The 19,563-nt window shown below is 35.9% G+C and overlaps 1 protein-coding gene and 2 non-coding genes across 4 annotated transcripts; all 3 read left to right on the forward strand.

The window, feature by feature from the left end:
- Positions 1 to 294: 294 nt before the first annotated feature.
- nop2 (NOP2 nucleolar protein homolog (yeast)) lies at positions 295 to 11,136 on the forward strand. Of its 2 annotated transcripts, none has more exons than XM_073847196.1 (16): positions 295 to 375; positions 953 to 1,080; positions 1,914 to 1,953; positions 2,083 to 2,153; positions 2,243 to 2,475; positions 2,929 to 3,154; positions 3,245 to 3,444; positions 3,745 to 3,834; positions 5,387 to 5,474; positions 5,559 to 5,699; positions 5,878 to 6,017; positions 7,717 to 7,806; positions 7,938 to 8,060; positions 9,892 to 9,989; positions 10,115 to 10,251; positions 10,334 to 11,136. In XM_073847196.1, exons 2-16 carry the CDS (start codon positions 978 to 980, stop codon positions 10,747 to 10,749), a joined length of 2,196 nt encoding a protein of 731 aa, XP_073703297.1. In that variant the 5' UTR covers positions 295 to 375; positions 953 to 977; the 3' UTR covers positions 10,750 to 11,136. The 2 variants fall into 2 exon arrangements, with proteins under 2 accessions (XP_073703297.1, XP_073703296.1); XM_073847195.1 differs by having other exon boundaries at positions 301 to 441.
- LOC141343456 (small nucleolar RNA SNORA29) lies at positions 3,525 to 3,665 on the forward strand. Its single transcript, XR_012356760.1, has one exon. It is a non-coding gene; the product is annotated as a small nucleolar RNA SNORA29 (small nucleolar RNA).
- Positions 6,370 to 6,509, forward strand: LOC141343455 (small nucleolar RNA SNORA29). The gene has a single exon (XR_012356759.1). It is a non-coding gene; the product is annotated as a small nucleolar RNA SNORA29 (small nucleolar RNA).
- Positions 11,137 to 19,563: the final 8,427 nt, after the last annotated feature.

The raw sequence follows: 19,563 nt of genomic DNA on the forward strand, positions 1-19,563 counted from the left end.
TTTTTATCTATCATTATTCTTTGTTGTTCTGTAAATAAAATAATATTGTATATGTTTTGTGTGTTTCTTACAACCATAATTCAGATTGGACATTAAAAACCGTAATACAATTTCTATTTACATCAGTTAGTGATTAAAATTTTCTCACATTTAAATAAAAAAAATGTTTCATACGTGTGTTATTTAGTCATTAAACTTAGGTTCACCTGAGAAAAAAAAACTGTGTACGAAAAGATCCGACTCCGAAGAGTGAATCGTTCACCAATCGGGCATCGATAGCAACTTCCGGAAAACCAACGTGTTGCTGAAGTCACATGTGCGCTGGTTCACTACAGCACGAGAAACACATGTACTCAACCAACTCGTAAATTAAAGGTAAAAATTTCTGTGAATGTGCTAGAGAATATCTGGATAAGCGAGAGAACGTGTTTTTGTTGAACAGTGAGTATCTAGTGCGGTTATCTGCAGTTTTTGTGTGTGTTTTAGTTGGTTCACAGTAAGCTAGTCTAGTAATTTGAAGCGTGCTAGTAAACGTTGTGCAAATCTGCCTGAATGTGTTCATTTCAAACATGGTATTGGATTTACTGCAATAATATAAACATTTGACAATTTAAAACTGCATTTAAGTGACCTTTTAAATATATTAGCATTGCCTGTGTAAAACACAGGAAGCAGCTTCACGCTGCGTTTTGTCAATCAACCAGCCAACTCTGCAAGTAAAATTGTATTTGTCACGATTACAAGTTTGACATCTTTTTTAGTACAAGGAACGCTTTGAATTGAATGGATGTGTATGTTTGCATGAGAGTGTAATCATACTGTTTGAAAGCCACATGGGACATGCCATGGCAGTCCACACACTGTCTAGGTTTCTGTGTTTCTGACCTTTTTAATTGTGTTTTCTATTCTGGTCAATTATCAACTTGTTTATTGTTTACTTGTATTGTTACAGTAAAGCAACTTTGTAGGAATCAAGCATGGGGAGGAAGTTGGATCCCACCAAGGTGAAAAAAGGACCTGGACGTAAGGCCAGAAAACAGAAGGGAGCCGAAACAGAGCTGGCCAAGTTTTTGGTTGATGGTAAAGCACACATTATCTGTGGGATTTGTTTATTGGGCTATTTTTTCTTGTTTCACTTATTTATTATTTATATATTTATTTTGTGATATACAGTACCAGTCAAACGTTTTCGAACAGTAAGATTGTTAATGTTTTTTTAAACCTGCATTCTGCTCACCAAGCCTGCATTTATTTGATCCAAAATACAGCAAAAACAGTTATATTGTGATTTTTTTTTATTATTTTATTTTTTTTACTATTTGAAATAACTACTTTCTATTTAAATATATTTTAAAATGTAATTTATTCCTGAGATCTTCAGTGTCACATGATCCTTCAGAAATCATTTTGATATGTGGAATTATGTTCAATAAACATTTATTATATTTATTATTGAAATATCTAATTTAGCAGGGATGCTTTAAATTGATGAAGTGATGATAAAAACATTTATAATGTTACGAAGATTTCTATTTCACACATTCTATTTCTATTTTTTAGCTTTCTATTCATCAAAGAAACCTTAAAAAAATCTACTCAGCAGATTTCAACATAATAATAAATGTTTTTTGAGCAGCAAATAAGAATATTAGAATGATTTCTGAAGGATCATGGAGTAATGATGCTAAAAATGCAGCTGAAATCACAGGAATAAATCATTTTAAAATATATTCGAATAGCAAAAAGTTATTTTTAAAAAGTCAAAATATTTCACAGTTTTACTGTTTGTGCTGTACTTTGAATTAAATAAATGCAGGCTTGGTGAGCAGAAGAGACTTCTTAAAAAAAAAAAACATTAAAACTTTTATATTACATATAAAATGGTTCTAACAATGGTTATCTTCTATTCGCAGATGATGGGCCAAAAAAACTTTCAAGCAGAGCGAAGAAACGGTAGGTTTCTTTTAAATGATTACATATGAATAACTACATGTAGTTATTTCTTTTGTCATACTTTTATATTTCTGTGTTGATTACTTGTCAGTTTTATTTATTTATTTTTTTCCAAATACATTTCAACAGAGCTATAAAAAGAGCTCAAGCCACCAAAGAACACAAACAAGAACAAAAACAAGCGGAAAAGCCTAAAAAGGGTATTTAAATATTTAGAAAACGAAATTATTAATGGAATAACGATATTTATACACCCAAGAATTTGTAAATCAACTATTTTTTATTGCAGGATTCTCAGATGAGAATAATAAATGGCTAAAACCAGCACAGAGGAAGCGAAAGATTGAACAATCTGAGGAAGAAGAGGATAGCGACAGCCAGTGGGAAGAAGAAGAAGATTATGACGACAAAGAGGGCATTGATCAAAAGCAAATGTTGGAGGAGGATGATGATGATGATGAGGATATGGTTGATGACTATGGTGCTGAAGAAGAGGATGAACAAGACAGTGATGGAGAAGAGGTAATGAAACAAACATTTGTATAGAGGAAATCTTGATTTTGGCCAAATGTCATGTACTAGCATACTACCTTTGTAGTATGTTGTGTGCATAGTATGCACCATGTAAAATTTCTTCATTAAACACCCAGATATCCTACTACTTTTGGCAAAATGTGCAGTTAGAAACATGTATCTCACAATGCAGTGTTCTTGACTTTTCATGATGAAGTGAAAGTAATCTCAATGGCATTTTTTATTTTAAGTCTCATTAATTATTTATTAGACTGTCAGGCCTTGCAAGCATTTGTACTCAAAATTGGTTTTAAAATGTAAAACAAACATACTTCATAAATTATGCACACATGACTGACTATTGTAGCATACTATGATTGAAATGTTTCTCATTACGTAGTTATACACTGTTAAAAAAAAAGTCAGCATTGTATTCATTGTATTTTCCCATCATCCTGTCAGCTTCTGCCAATTGAGAAAGCTGCAAAAAAACAGAAAAAACAACCAAGCATGAAACCAGAGAGTGATGATGATGACGAGGATGAAGATGATGACGACGATGATGAAGAGGCAAAGGGTAATTTAGATGAAGATGATGATGATGAGGAGGAAGAAGATACTGTACAGGCAAATATTGACGAGACCGAAAAATTCAAACTCCCTGGTGCAGCAGATAGAGCCAAGGAGGGTGAGTCCAGCTTTATTATATAAGGAAACTACAGAAATTCACAGCCTCTCTGTTTTGTCATATATAACCCTTCGTCTCTCATATATATAGGTCTATTACTGATGGACCTACAGACCATCCATCAGAGGATCAAAGATAATGTGGATGTGCTGTCTCACTTCACTGAGAAGAGAGAAGTGGGCAAGGAGAGGTCGGAGTATCTCTCTCTGCTGCGTTCTGACCTCTGCACCTACTACAGCTACAACGAGTTCCTTATTGGCAAACTCATGGACCTTTTCCCTCTCTCTGAGGTGTGTGTTTGTATCTGCTGATGAGGAATAACTTAGCATGACAGGTTTTGTTTTACCATTTAAACTGCTGAATATAGATGCTTCCTGTTTTAGTACCACCCATCTGCTTCCTCACAAGGTGTGTGGCTATGCTAACAGGATAGAGGAACTGTCTGTCAAGTTCTGAATGGGTGGATGGCCATACCGCCTCTACCTCTATATGAATTGGCATATATATCATCTATATTAGAAAATAACTGTCTTTGTAAAACTTGAATAATTGTTTTCTTATATGTCAATTGTTGTACAAATTTCTTTCAGCTGGTTGATTTTCTTGAGGCCAATGAAATCCAAAGGCCAGTCACCATCAGAACCAACACCCTGAAATCCAGGAGGAGAGACTTGGCTCAGGTCTGAAAAGATTTATTTTCCTTTTAACCAAAATGTTGTTTTTTTGGTATTAGAGCTCCATTTACACTTACTTTGTGATTGCATGGTGCTAAATATTAGTTCCTAAACATTACCTATTATTCCAACCTCATCAGAGCTAAGCAAAGGGATGTGGCCACATTGTATTTGAGACACATCTGAGGCCTATTTTGATACCCTTTTTTTAATGCCAGATGTCTTGCCTGATCATTATGATTGGACCATCCCAAAATAACACACATTAACAGGTTTAAAAACCCAAAATGGCATTAGTTCAGTAGATGGCATTAGGTGTATTCGACCTAAAGCGACACTGAGTAGAACGATCAGTGAATGGGTACTTTCATGTCATACATCCGCAGCGCCGCTTTAAGTCAAACACATCTTTTCCTTTTGTTTGGATTTTTTGGTGAGTTCCGTCGCAAAATATGTCATTCAACCCGACCAATCAGGTTTTGACGTATCACTATACTTCTAGGTTTAGTATCTTTAGGTTTGCTGTCAAAAATGCCAGTGTGAACGCTAAGTGGACTAGGAGCAAATTAATAATTTTCCTTTTTGGTCCGGACCAAGTGTGAACACACCCTAAATGCCTCTAAAGTCCGAAAACATTGTAATTTTCTCAGAATATACATTTATACATAGTCATTTGTCAATGATTTTGTTCGAAACAGCTTTGAGTGAAATGTCTGTAACCCCTCCCCTCCATAAGCATACATCTACTCTGATTGGTCAGCTGGCCAAGCCTGTTGTGATTGGCACAGAGAGTACTTGAGTTAGTTAGCGAGCGCTACCATCTGAGTTGCCAAGTCTGCATTTTTTTTTTTTTTTTTTTTTGATGCAGGTTGAAGCGACCCCAATAACTGAATGTGACTTTACCATGGGACCCTGACAAAAATAGTGGATATTACACCCTGAAATGCATTTTTTTTTTTATGTTGATTTTTTTTTATAGAAAAAATGAATTTCAATCACTGATTCTTTACATCATCATCTTTCAGCAATGAAAACAAAACAAACTTGCTTTCACAGCACAGAACACAGTGTGTTCTCCACATAATATATGACATTTTATATGTATTTTACACCCCGGAATGCAATTTCTTTAAGGGGGGACTTCCTCGAAATGCAATTGGGTGGGTTTTGTTGTGAAAACCTGGCAACCCTGAACTCCTTTACATAAAACAATAATATAGTGTGCCAATCTGTTCTTAAAATGAAATGAAAGTACATTAATTGACACATTCTTAGGAATGTGCGTGTACAGCGAATTTTCAGAACTGTTTTACTAAGACCTAATGTCGTGGTTTACCTAGAAACCTAAAGCCGCATTAGCCTAGGTATACATTACATATTAGCACCAAAAAATATATCTTTATGTATAATGCACTTTTTTGATTAACAGCTTTGCAGACTGTTTACATTGAAGGATAGCTACATTACAAACTGCAAAAAAGATATTTATCGAAAACCCATATGACCTGCTCTTCAGTACAGATGTGTTTGTAATCTAATGGCTTGTTCTTTATCACAGGCTCTGATTAACAGAGGGGTGAATCTGGATCCATTGGGGAAGTGGTCCAAAGTGGGGCTGGTCATCTACGACTCTTCTGTTCCCATAGGTTAGTTCCAGTGTCATTTCAAAATAATGTATTTTTTGATGACTGTAAGGATTCATTTTAATTGTATTTCTCTCTTTTATACAGGAGCAACTCCAGAATATTTGGCAGGCCAGTACATGTTGCAAGGTGCATCATCGTTTCTGCCTGTAATGGCGCTTTCTCCACAGGAGGGGGAGTCAGTGCTAGACATGAGTGCCGCTCCAGGAGGCAAGACCACATATATGGGTGAGCATATGCTTCTCTGTGGCAGTCACACCAACTGCTGTTAATGTACTGTCACTAATCTCTATTGAGCCTTTTTATTTTTTTTCTGGCACAAAGAATTTAAGTCAAACATTCTACAATGTTATATTGAAATGTTTTGAGAGTGTAAGCCAAAATGTATTTCATTTGTGTGATGCAGCTCAGCTAATGAGGAACACAGGCATGATTGTGGCTAATGATGCAAGTGCAGACAGACTGAAGAGCGTGGTGGGAAATATCCATCGTCTTGGTGTCACTAATGCTGTCATCTGCAACTATGATGGCAGACAGTTCCCAAAGGTTTGCACCATCTTTTTTTTTTCCCTGTTCTGTCCTTTTTTTCCACATTCAGTTAACTATGTTTTCTTAATATTATTAACATTATTGTTTTTGGTACATATTATTTCTATACAATAAAAGGGATAGTTCACCCAAAAATAAAAAAAATGCCCCCTGATTTACTCACCCTCAAGCCATCCTAATGGCTGGGACACACCAAGCCGACTTCAAAGAACTAGTGGCACTTGAACACCACACAGACTACAGCAGACTGCAAAATTACATGTGCGCTCTGCACCTGCGTGAGAAGAACAGTAGTTGTCTATATCAGCAGCTATCAATAGTTTATATTTGTCATTCAAAGTCATAGATGCTTCCTGTTTTAGTACCACGCATTTGCTTCCGAACAAGGTGTGTGGCTATGCTAACAGGATAGAGGAACTCTGTCAATATCTGAAGGGATGGATGGCCATACCCCCTCCATCTCTATAAGAATTGGCAGTACAAGCCTGCGTGAGAAGAATATTAGCTGTCTATATCAGCAGCTATCAATAGTATATATTCGTCATTCAAAAGGAGAAACCAAAACAAGGATATATGCAGATATGCGAAATGTAAACAAAGCAGTGCTTGCTGACCATTTTGAATATCAGTTATGTTAATAATCTCCTTCATTGTAAGCGACATAAAATATTCACACATTGGAATGCTTGGATAAGATCACGTAACATTAGAACAGCTTTCAGTTTGTGCTGCTTTCATTTACTTAGTGGTTTTCATCACTTTCGCTTTAATTCACGGTCTCTAAACTGAGCATCCAATCAGAGTTCTCACTCTTGCCGACTGCCAAGACGGCCCCGATGCCGATTCAACAGCAACCGATCGTTGGCTTGGTGTGTCCCGGCCTTTAGGTGTATATGACTTCCTTCTTTCAGACGAATACATTTAGAGTTATATTTAAAAATGTTCTGGCTCTTCCGAGCTTTATAATAGCAGTGAATGGGTGTTGATATTTTAAAGTTCAATAAAGTGCATCAATCCATCATAAAAGTTCTCCACACGGCTCCAGGGGGTTAATAAATGCCTTCTGAAGTGATGAGTATTTAAAACTTTTGAAACTGTAATCTCTAGTTTACACTAACTGTTGTATGCTTGTTCATGAGAGAGTGATGTTTCAGCAAATGACGTAGGATGTAGGTGTAGCGTAAGCTCCAGTGAGTATATGCTAGTCTCGCAAGAACCAAGTTTTGTTTACAGCAAAGGAAAACCTCCTGTTGGCTTATATTGAAATCCTCCAACATTTTTTTGTACAAATCCTTGTTTTGCTCTCTCCTCTGCACTTCTGTGTTCATCACTGCGTTCACCTACATCCTACGTCATCTGGTGGAACGCCACTCTCTCGTGTATGACAGATGACATTTTTCTTACACAAATGCATCAGTTAGCTTTGGAAGGCCTTTATTAACTCCCTTGAGCCATGTGGAGTACTTATGATGGATGGATGCAGTACTTAAACACCATTCATTGACATTATAAAGCTTGGAAGAGCCAGGACATTTTTTAATATAACTCTGATTGCTTTCGTCTAAAAAGAAGAAAGTCATACACCTAGCATGGCTTGAGAGAGAGTAAAATCAAGGGGTAATTTTCATTTTTGGATAAACTACCCCTTTAATGTGTTTATATGTGTCTAATCTGATTTGTTTATTATGAATGGCAGGTGATGGGAGGTTTCGATAGAGTGCTTTTAGATGCTCCTTGCTCGGGTACAGGAGTTATCTCTAAAGATCCAGGAGTAAAAACCAGCAAGGTAAAATTCTTTTCTTGTTGTGGCATTTGATATTAAGGCTTTTAAAGACCAGCCTTTATTCATTTTGAAGACTTTTTGTTTCTTTTATGTACATTCTCTATTGAAACTGAAAATATCTCTCTGTCTCTCAGGATGAGGCTGATATTCTTCGCTCAGCTCACCTGCAGAAGGAGCTTATCTTGTCTGCTATTGACTCTGTCAATGCTGATTCTCAAAGTGGCGGATACCTTGTTTACTGCACATGCTCCATTATGGTTAGTAGTACATACTAAGTCACATTAGTGCTATTAGAGGTCTGGTCAAACGAAATTTGCTTTCATTTGATACCTTGTATACAGAACTGGTATTTAATGGTTTTTATTCACTAAGTTAACTAAATTGCTGTTTCAAAACAATTTGATGCAATTTGATGAACTAAACTGTAGGTTTATACATTTACAGGAAAAGTTCACTTCCAGAACAAAAATTTACAGATAATGTACTCACCCCCCTTGTCATCCAAGATGTTCATGTCTTTCTTTCTACAGTCGTAAAGAAATTGTTTTTTGAGGAAAACATTTCAGGATTTCTCTCCATATAGTGGACTTCTATGGTGCCCATGAGTTTGAACTTCCAAACAGCAGTTTAAATTCAGCTTCAAAGGGCTCTAAAGGATCCCAGCCGAGAAAGAAGGGTCTAATGTAGCGAAACGATTGGTTATTTTCTAAAAAAAAAAAAAAAAAAAATGTACAACAGCAATGTAGGATGATTTTGAAGGTAAAGGACAAAATTATTATTATTATTATTTTATTTTATTTTTTTTACCTACCCTACTGTCTTGGACCGGAATAGACAGAGTTGACAAAGAGCTAGACAAGGCGATCGTTTAAATGTTTTTTTTAGAAAATAACTGATCGTTTCGTTAAATAAGACCCTTCTTCTTTGGCTAGGATTGTTTAGAGCCCTTTGAAGCTGCATTTAAACTGCATTTTGGAAGTTCAAACTCGGGGCACCATAGAAGTCCATTATATGGAGAGAAATCCTGAAATGTTTTCCTCAAAAAACATAATTTCTTTACGACTGAAGAAAGAAAGTCATCTTGAAAGATCTTGGATGACAAGGGGTGAGTACATTCTTTAAACCTTTGTAGGATAGAAGTGAACTACTCCTTTAATGCTAGTTTTATATACAAAGAATATATAAGACCGAGAAATTTAAATGTTTTTTTTTTTAATATATATTTTTTAAATGTTATTTATTCCTGTGATGGCAAAGATGACTTTTCATCATTACGTCGTCAGTGTTGCATCATTTTAGAAATCATTTTAATATGCTGATTTAGTGCTTAAGAAACATTTCTTAATATTATCAGTGTTGAAAACAGTGCTGATTTTGTGGAAAACATGAGCCCTTTTTTATTGTCTTTTTTTCCTTTATTTGATCATTCGAATGTTCAAAAGAAAAGCATTTGTTTGAAATGGGAATCTTTTGTAACATTATAAATGTATTGTTAAAATATTTCTTTCTTTCTTTCAAAGAAAAATCTGGCTTCAAACATTTGAACCGAAGTGTACATCCATGTTCCTTTTCAAGGTTCTCCAAATGACTCAGAATGTTAATATCGTGCATTTTATGAAAATATTTGTGTCTCAGAGGAAACTCTGAACCATTTAGGCTTGACAGGAACAAATGACCAATTCCTTAGAGGCCAGCGATCATAATATTTGAGATTTCATACCCTGAACACGTCTTCTCACATGAGACATTTCTTGGCCTGGAAATAATGAATACTTCAGGGGCTGAAAGAGTTGGAAGTGTTAAAAGAAATATTTTGCAGACCTTCGTTTTAGGTCATCAACAACAAATACACAACCTATGAACTAAATCCGAGTTGGAGCAGCAAAAACCTTTTATAGATCTGTTTGATTTAACATGAAATGACCCTGATGTTGTATTTTACACCGGTAATGCAACATTTAGAGGAAAAGTGCAAGGGATGGATGTAGAATAATTATATGAATCAGTATCTGAAAACTCACTTAAATGTCTAGATTGCATTTGATATTACTAAAACTTTCTAATTTTTTAAAATTCATTTCTCCATAGGTGGAGGAAAATGAGTGGGTGGTGGACTACGCTTTGAAGAAGAGAAATGTAAAGCTAGTCCCCACTGGACTAGACTTTGGCAAAGAAGGATTCACCAGGTAATGAGGCCTTATTTGAGAACCATCTACAGTAATGAAGGCTGTACTCAAAGAAATTGAAACAGTAAAGAGAAAGTGGAAGAAATGATGAAGTGCACTTAGAAAATATGATCTTCTCTCCACAGATTCAAAGAAAGACGTTTCCATTCCTCTCTCAAACTGTCTCGGCGATTCTACCCTCATTCCCACAACATGGATGGATTTTTTGTGGCTAAGCTAAAGAAGCTGTCTAACACCATTCCCACAGCACCAAAAGAAACAGGTGTGTATTAATTTCCCATTTGTTTCCACAACTTGTTTATATTCTCATCTAATTTTAATTCTTCAAACTTGTTCTTCGGAAGATGAAGTAGAATCTACAAACATGGAGACTGCAGCCTCTTCGGAGCAGATCCGAAAACCAGAGTCCAAGCAAAAGAAGCCCGCTTCAACTCCAGTGAAAAGCAACATGGGCACGAAGCAGAAATTAAAACAGAAGAAAACGGAGTCGCCCATCATCACAAAGAAATCTGATGGTCCCAAAAAGGCCAAAATTGCTAGGTTGGATGGTGAAGCATCCAAAAAGAGTGGGAAACCTGACAAAAAACAGAAGGCAAAGGACCTGAATGGAGATTCAACAAAAGAGGCAGGGAAGGAGAAGAAAAAGGGGAGTCCATTTGAGAAGAAAAACAAAATGAAAAAGAAGTTGTTGAATAAGAATAACAGAATGGGGAAAAACAGGTTTAGTAAGTTAAAAAACATGCTTGGGAAAACAAAGTAAACAGTGAAATTCAAAAAGTCATGTGTCGCAGTGAATTGACATGGACCTGTTTGCTCAAGACTGGGATCTGTCATTGGTTTGACACAAGACTGCAAGTTAAACCAATCCCAGCTTGCTGTTAGGGACTCGGAGGTCATCCTGTATAAACATACATAATGATTTTGTGTATCTATCTTGCTTCTCAAAACGTTTGTCCACCTTATCACTTTACCATGAGGATTACTTCAGCCTTTTGGTATAAGTGTTGTTTCATTGTCCGTTTTTATGGATTTTGTATTGAAAAAGAAATTTAAGTGAAATACTGCAGAGCAATGTAAGTATTTAGTCTGTTTTCCTGTAAGACTGAGGTTTTTCCTTATACCTATTAAAAAGAAAGTTTAAAAAAGAGCTTTGGTGTCTGAAAAAGTGAAACCTTGATGTACTTTAGTTATCGCTTTTCCCTGGGAAGAGATTGACTGAAATTATATTTCACAGCTTGTCTTAACCTGACCTTTCCTTTCAGCCTTTCAGGAAGTCACCTTAGAAATCAGATCAAAAACTGTTGAGGTAGAAGTGAAATCTTTCTTTGAGGCTGAGTGCATCACGACTGCTATTCAGCAGAACCTATTGACTTCACTTTTCACATCGCTTGGCTCCCGCCATAGAACATTTATCAGTGCGCGAAAAGTTTTCTTCGGGTTCAAATGGCTAAAACGCTCAGCAGATGAACTTCAGCTGTGTGCGATCTTTCTTCCCACCCTTCTGGCCCGGTGCCTGTGTAACCATGGTAACGCGCTTATCGCATTGTGCATCGCAAAGCCCTGAGCTAGTACCCTCTGAACCACGATGCTTGCATGGAATCCTTCTGTCTCCACAAAAGATGGCCTAAAACGCCATAATTATCGCCGCTTGTTCCTCCCAAAGTGTTAATTCTGTTGAAATGTAGCGCATGTGTAGGCAAGGCGTTTATTTTAATCGCATTGCAGTGATTACATGCAAGAAGATAATTTAAGGTTGTGCCTGAAGGGTAAACGAAGCCATTCAACAGGCCTGTGGGTAAAGTGGTTTAGATCAGACTAGTTTGACACCCCACTGATTAAGTGGTATTGTAGAAGAGTAATTATCATTATCATGATCACCTGCACATATGATTGTAGGAGTAGATGTATTCAGTCTATCTTTAATAAGAACTACTTCCCTCTTTTTGTATGATATAGTTGAGTTTTCTTTTATTGTGTTTCACTAGTATATTCCAAACTAATATTTTAGGTTATCTAACAGTGCTTGCTAAGACAAGTAACACTATTAGTATTGGTCCTTTGAACAAATTTGTAATCCGTTACAAAATCAATTACTTTTTTCAAGTAACTAGTAAAGTAACGCATTACTTTTTCAAATAAGTGACACCAGTTTTTTTGTTTTCCAATTTATTGACTGACACCTCTCCTGTCCCCACTGCAAAAAATACTTTTCTTACTTACATTTTTTTGTCTCGTTTCAGCCAAAATATCTAAAAATTCTTAAATCAAGAAGGAGTTTCTAGATGAGTAAAAATTGTCTTGTTTTCAGAAAAAAACAAGTTAAAATTAAGTGTTTACTAAAAAAATCTGCCAATGGGGTAAGAAAAATAATCTTGTTGCCTTTTTGAAATAAGATTTTTTTTTCTTACCCCATTAGCAGATTATTTTGCTTGTTCTAAGCTTGTGGTTTTTTTGTTTTTTTTTGAAAACAAGAAAATTTTTACTCGTCTAGAAAATCCATCTTTTCAATTTTCAGATATTTTGGCTGGAAACAAGACAAAAAAATCTAAGCAAGAAATTTTTTTTTTGTTAAAAGGGTCATGACATGGATTTTTTTTTTTTTTTTCATTTTCTTAATATGTTTCTTTTTTGTAATGTTAATCAAGTTTTTTGCACACACAAATAAATATGTGGGGAAATTATTTTTAACCCTCATACTGACCTTCTTTCTGAAACAACCTGTTTATAAGGGGCGGATCCTTTAAGACCTCAGTCAGGAATCTGCCACTGTTATGATTGGCTAACGTCATTGCATAGGAAACAGTATCAATGCCACACCGCCTCGCTATTGCATGTGTGTTTTGACAACATAAATGTAAAACGCCATTTCCAGACAAAGCGTTATGAAAGCATTTACTGACCGTTTGTGATGCAGCTGCAGTCACATGTAGTTCTGCTTCATCTTTCAACAAAAGTTTCTTTGTGAACTCTTCATGACACTGTGCCTTGTTTACAAAACAAAATGCCCAAGACATTTTTCTGACAATTAAAAAAATAAAATAAACTGTTCCTTACTAACCTTCTGATATCTGTACAATACTGTTTAGTTACCTGAATGACCCACAGCTGTTTAGTGATAGTTGTTCATGAGTCCATTGTTTGTCCTGAACAGTTAAACTGCCCGATGTTCTTCAGAAAAATTATGTATCAGAGAATTTTTGTGTAATTGAACCTGTTCCAACAATGACTGTATGATTTTGAGATCCATCTTTTCACACTGAGGACAACTGAGGGACTCGTATGCAACTTTTACAGAAGGTTCAAATGTTCTCTGATGCTCCAGAAGGAAAAACAATGCCTTAAGAGCTGAGGGTGAAAACTTTTGAACAGAATGGAGATGTGTACATTTATCTTATTTTGCCTAAATATCATATTTTAAATTTAGTTCTGCTCTTCAGAGGCTACAGAAGATACCTACATGTTTCCCAAAAGACAAAATAAGGTCAGGACAAACAAGGGACTCATGAACAACTATCACAAAACAAAAAAAAAAACAGCTGTGGATCATTTAAAACAGCATTAAAAATCAAGGGGATGTAAACTTTTGAACGGGGTCATAAATTCAACTATTATTTTCTCTTGTGGACTATATGTATGTGAAATCTCTCATTTAGGTCAGTACTAAATAAACAATATAACACATTTTGCATGATCCCTCTTATTTTGTAAAAAATTTTTGCATTTTACAAATTCTGAAAGGGGGTATAAACTTTTGACCTCAACTGTACTTATAAAAAAGTAGCCTAGGGTCTGCAGGGATCTTTTCTATGATGTAATTTCCTGTTTTGTTTTTTAAAAGAGGGTCCATATCATAGAAATTTGTAGCTTTTTGACTTGTTTTTGTGAAGCAAACGACACCATAACATAGCAACATGCTAGCAACAAACAGCTCAAATCACTGTGGATCTGGAAGTAACAACAGCAGAAAAATAGCATATGAAACAGATACTTAGCATTTCCATGGCCTGGGGTGTTGTCTGTATGTAATTGTGCCATCCCACCCTCCCCTTTAATTGCTCCGCTACGTTTGCTATGTTGTCGTTGCCTCAGTCTCTCTGTAGATCATCTGAGCGTGTTTGTGTCTTGTCGTGACTGCACAGTTTGACCGTATAGTTAATCCTCTCACAGCTGGGAAATGCGCCAGAGTCTTCATTATATCCGCCAGCTACCTATATCAGGAATGACTGCAGAAATGTGTAGGCCTTCGCTGAAGTCGTACCTGGGAGACGCAGCTGTCAAAGCCAACTAAATCTTACCACACAGCTTCAGCCAAAAAATAGTTCAACCAAAAATGAAAATTCTAACATTCTTTGCTCAGTATCCTTTCAAAAACTTTGATTTAATCATATTTAATTATTCATAGCAGAATTTCCACAGTGGTCTTTAATGTTTAGAACATGGTTCCTGCATCAGCGGCTCCACACACATGTGCTGTGGTAACTCTTGTGAAATTGTTGAATAAAGTCATTATTTTTGTTTTCGTTTGCGCACAAAAAGTATTCTCGTAGCTTCGTAACATTAAGGTTGAACCACAGATGTCACATGGACTATTTTATCAATGTCCTTACTACACTCTTAAAAATAAAGGTGCTTCAAAAAGTTCTTCAAGAGATGCCATAGAAGAACTATTTTTGGTTCCACAAAGAAAGATTCAGTCAAAGGTTCTGAAAAGAACCATTTCTTGCTTACCTTTTTATAATCTGAAGAACCTTATTTGCCACAAAGAACCTAATGTTCTTCAGATTTTAAAGGTTCTTTATGGAACAATTTAGACAAAAAGGGTTTTCTATGGCATTGTGAAGCACCTTTATTTTTAAGAGTGGACCTTTCTGGGTCTTGAACATTTTAGTTGCGTTGCTGTTTATGCAGTGTTTTTGCAAAATCAGATTTCATCAAAAGTATCTTAATTTGTTTTCTCGAAGATGAATGAAGGTCTTACGGGTTTGGAACGACATGAGGGTGAGTAATTAATGACAGAATTTAAATTTTTGGGTGAACAATCCTTCTAACTTCTAATCTTTATTGAAGCTTGACAGTCCCTTTCCCATTCACTTTTCATTGTATGGAACTGAGCAGCAACATTGTGCTTTAAATGAATAAAGAGAACCATACAAAAGCTCCCACAAATTCTTTGCATTTTATTGTGTATTTGAACCCGTTCCAACAATGACTGTATGATTTTGAGATCCATCTTTTCACACTGAGGACAACTGAGGGACTCATATGCAACTATTACAGAAGGTTCAAACGCTCACTGATGCTCCAGAAGGACGATGCATTAAGAGCTGGGGGTAAAAACTTTTGAACAGAATGGAGATGTGTACATTTTGCTTATTTTGCTTAAATCTCTTACCACTCAGTTTCAACCAAAGAATAGTTCAACCAAAAAATGAAACTAATCTAACATTCTTTGCTCACTATCCTTTCAAAAACGTATTTAATCGTATTTAATTATTTATAACAGAATATCCACGGTGGTCTTTAATGTTTAGAATGCGGTTCCTGCATCAGCAGCACCACACACATGCGTTGTGGTAACTCTTGTGAAATTGTTGAATAAAGTCATTGTTTTTGTTTCCTTTGTGCACAAAAAGTATTATCGTAGCTTCATAACACAGTTGAACCACTGATGTCACATGGACTATTTTATCAATGTCCTTACTACCTTTCTGGGTCTCGAACGTCTCAGTTGTGTTGTTGTTTATGCAGGGTCAGAAAGCTCTCAGATTTAATCAAAAATATCTTAATTTGTGTTCTCAAAGATGAATGAAGGTCCTATGGGTTTAGAGCGACATGAGGGTGAGTAATTAATGACCAGAATTTAAATTTTTGTGTGAACAATCTTTCTAATTTCTAATCTTTATTGGAGCTTGACAATCCCTTTCCCATTCACTTTTTATTGTGTGGAACTAAGCAGCAAGTTTCAGCAAAACATCTGCTTTTGTGCTCTAAATGAATAAAGAGAACCATACAAAAGCTCCCACAAATTCTTTGCATTTTTGTGTATTTGAACCCGTTCCAACAATGACTATATGATTTTGAGATCCATCTATTCACACTGAGGACAACTGAGGGACTCATATGCAACTATTACAGAAGGTTCAAACGCTCACTGATGCTCCAGAAGGAAAAACGATGCATTAAGAGCTGGAGGTAAAAACTTTAGAACAGAATGGAGATGTGTACATTTTGCTTATTTGCTGTTTGCTGTTTATGCAGGGTCAGAAAGCTTTCAGATTTCATCAAAAATATCTTAATCTGTCTTCTCGAAGAAGAATGAAGGTCTTACGGGTTTGGTAATTAATATTTTTGGGTGAACAATCCTTTTAACTTTTAACTCCCTTCCCCATTTACTTTTCATTGTGTGGAACTAAGCAGCAAGTTTCAGCAAAATATCTCCTTTTGTGCTCTAAATGAATAAAGAGAACTATACAAAAGGGTTTATTTAATGCCAAATGCCATAAATGGTGTTCCCGCAAAATGTTTGTTTACTTCGTGTACGGCTTGAAAAGTACAGCTCAGCTTGTTGATCTGTTTTTGCTCAGTTTTGTTCTGCGCTCAGTGAAGGTCTGTCACAGCTGCGTCTGACAGAATCACTACCCATCTCAGGCCTTCACATCCTCTTTTTGTCTCTCTCTCAATCTCCCTACAAACTTTCTGACCTCTAAAACCTTTATTTTGAAATTTAGTGCTCTTCTCAGGGGCTGTTGTCCTCTCACCCACCCGCACGCCAACACAGACGAATCTGCCCACTCTTATTTCTCACCACACATGCGTGTGCACACACACATTGCTAGATTCCCTGCCTACAGAAGTGTAGAAAACACACACACTCACACACGTACCACCTTCGCCTCTTTTTCTCACTCAGAGGTGACACGCTAGTGGGCTCTAGCCGTATCCTACCATACCCTCGTTTTTCATCCTTGTCTCATCCCTCTCTTTTCGCCCACCCGTCCTCCCACACACCTTCTCTCTCGATCTAGCGTTCTCTCTCTGTCTCGCTTTGGCTGTTTCTCTGTGTCTCTTGAGTGACAGTCAGAGAGGACTGTAGAGGCCAATTACTCTTCTGCTGTTTTGGTGAGTGTGTTATATAAAATAAGAGCACCTTCTGCTGTCTGCAAGAGGCAGACATCTCAACTTCTGTGTGTGAGTCTGCAATCACGTCCTGCTACTTGAATAAACTTTTCAAATCATTCAGCATAGCTGTAATAATAATTAATCATTATTATATAATAATTAAGTGTATTAGTTTGGAATTTAAAGGGGTTTCCAACCAAAATTGCAAATTTTACTTATGTGCAAAATTGGAATATCGCATGTTTCCATCCAAGAAGTCAAAGAGAACAAAATCGTCACTTCATGATAAACTGGCACTAAAAATAACTAAGAAATGTAGGAGAAGCCACTGAATATAATAATTTTCATATGTGGATGCCTGCTGAATGAGTTAATATAGGGGTTTTCGAAGATTAAACACGCTAGGGGTGTTTAAGTGTTGGTAGGGGATAACAGAAAAATGTGATAAAATATACAGTTGAACTCAAAAGTTTACATACATCTTGCAGAATCTGCAAAATTTTAATTATTTTACCAAAAATAAAAGGGGATCATACAAAATGCATGATATTTTTTATTTAGTACTGACCTGAATAAGATATTTCACATAAAAGACTTGTTTGTCCTCAACTTCCTTGCTGTCCTCTTTCAGAAAAATCCTTCAGGGTCCACAAATTCTTTGGTTTTTCACCATTTTTGTCAGTTTGAACCCTTTCCAACAATGGCTTCATGATTTTCATATACAACTATTACAGAAGGTACAGAAGGGAACACAATGCATTAAGAGCCGGGGAGTGAAAACTTTTTTGTATTTGAAGATCAGGGTAAATGTAACTTATTACGTCTTTGGTGAAGCTTGTAAGTATCTTCTGTGCTTCTGAAGGGCAGTAATATGATATTTAGGCAAAAGAAAAGAAAAACAGTACACATCTTCATTCTGTTTAAAGGTTTACACCCCCTGCCCTGGCTCTGAATGCATTGTGTTTCCTTCTAAAGCATCAGTGAGCATTTGAACCTTCTGTAATAGTTGCATATGAGTCCCTCAGTTGTCCTTAATAAGAAAAGATAAATCTCAAAATCATACATTTGGAAAGGGTTGAAATACATAAAACTGCTGAATTTGTGGGACCTGTAGGATTTTTCTGAAAAACAGCGGACAGTTTAACTGTTAGGACAAATAAGGGACTCATGAACAACAACAAAAAAACAGCAACACAGCTGTGGATCATTCAGGTAACAACACGGTATTAAGAATCAAGCTTATATTTACATTTTTGAATAGGGTAATTTTTATAAATTCAGCTATTATTTTATGTTAAATATCTTATTCAGACCAGTACTAAATAAAAATAACATTGTATGATCTTTCTTATTTTGGTAAAATAATTAATATTTTGCAGATTCTGCAAGGTGGGTGTAAACTTTTGACTTCAACTTGAAAAAAAGAAAGAATTATTTTCATTTTATGACTGTGAAAATATGTCATCTTAAAAATGACCTGTAAACGGTGAAGATTTTCTTAAAGGATAGTTCACTCGGAAATAAAATGTCATCATTTACTTACCTTCATGTCGTTCCAAACCTGTATGATTTTCTTTCTTCTGTGGAACATAAAAAAAAAAATATTTTGAGTGAAACACAATGTCGGTGGTATGAACACTCAAGAAGGATATTATACTCATTGCAGGAGTTCTATATAAAGTCTGTTATTGATGTAAGATTAAATCCATTAAATCTGAGGTGAAAGTCTTGTATTATTTCATTATTACACTCTTGTATTTTCTATATGTTTTGATGAATTTTGACAAAAACAAAAACAAAACAACAACAACAGCAACAACCTCCATTAAAGGGATAGTTCACCCAAAAATTTAAATGACCCCTTGATTTACTCACCCTCAAGCCATTCTAGGTGTATATAGCTTTATTCTTTTAAATGACTACAGTCTGAGTTATATTTAAAAAATGCACTGGCTCTTCCAAACTTTATAATAGCAGTAAATGGGGGTTTTGGAGATTTTGAAGTTCAATAAAGTGCATTCATCCATCATAAAAAAGTACTCCACATGATGACGTAGACGTATCGTAAACTCTGGTGAGAATGTTAGTCTTGCGAGAACCAAGTTTTGTTTACAGCAAAGGAAATCCAGTTTCCTCTTGGCTTTTTTCGAAATCCTCCAGAATTTTTTTGTATAAATCCTCATTGTGACCGGAGTTTTGTTTTGGTCTCTCCTCTGCACTTTTCGCCTACGTCATCCACCATCCGCTGGAGCGCCACTCTCTCGTAAGCGCATGTACAACAGTCAGCGGAAGTTAGCTTTTCCAGTCCATAAACTTTTAAATATGAATATTTTTCTTACACAAATGCATTGATTTGCCTTTATTAACACCCTGGAGCCATGTGGAGTACTTTTTTGATGGGTGGATGCACTTTGTTTTCAAAATCTAAACACCCATTCACTGCCATTATAAAGCT

The sequence above is a fragment of the Garra rufa genome, chromosome 9 (assembly GCF_049309525.1).
Source record: "Garra rufa chromosome 9, GarRuf1.0, whole genome shotgun sequence".
Taxonomy (NCBI): Eukaryota; Metazoa; Chordata; class Actinopteri; order Cypriniformes; family Cyprinidae; genus Garra; species Garra rufa.

What these genes read in the sequence shown, in the direction of transcription:
- nop2 (XM_073847196.1), top strand. Translation starts at nt 978, where the DNA reads ATGGGGAGGAAGTTGGATCCCACCAAGGTGAAAAAAGGACCTGGACGT. An exon ending in AAGACAGTGATGGAGAAGAG is followed by an intron (nt 2,476 to 2,928) that starts GTAATGAAACAA and finishes TCATCCTGTCAG; the next exon opens with CTTCTGCCAATTGAGAAAGC. An exon ending in CAGGAGTAAAAACCAGCAAG is followed by an intron (nt 7,807 to 7,937) that starts GTAAAATTCTTT and finishes TCTGTCTCTCAG; the next exon opens with GATGAGGCTGATATTCTTCG.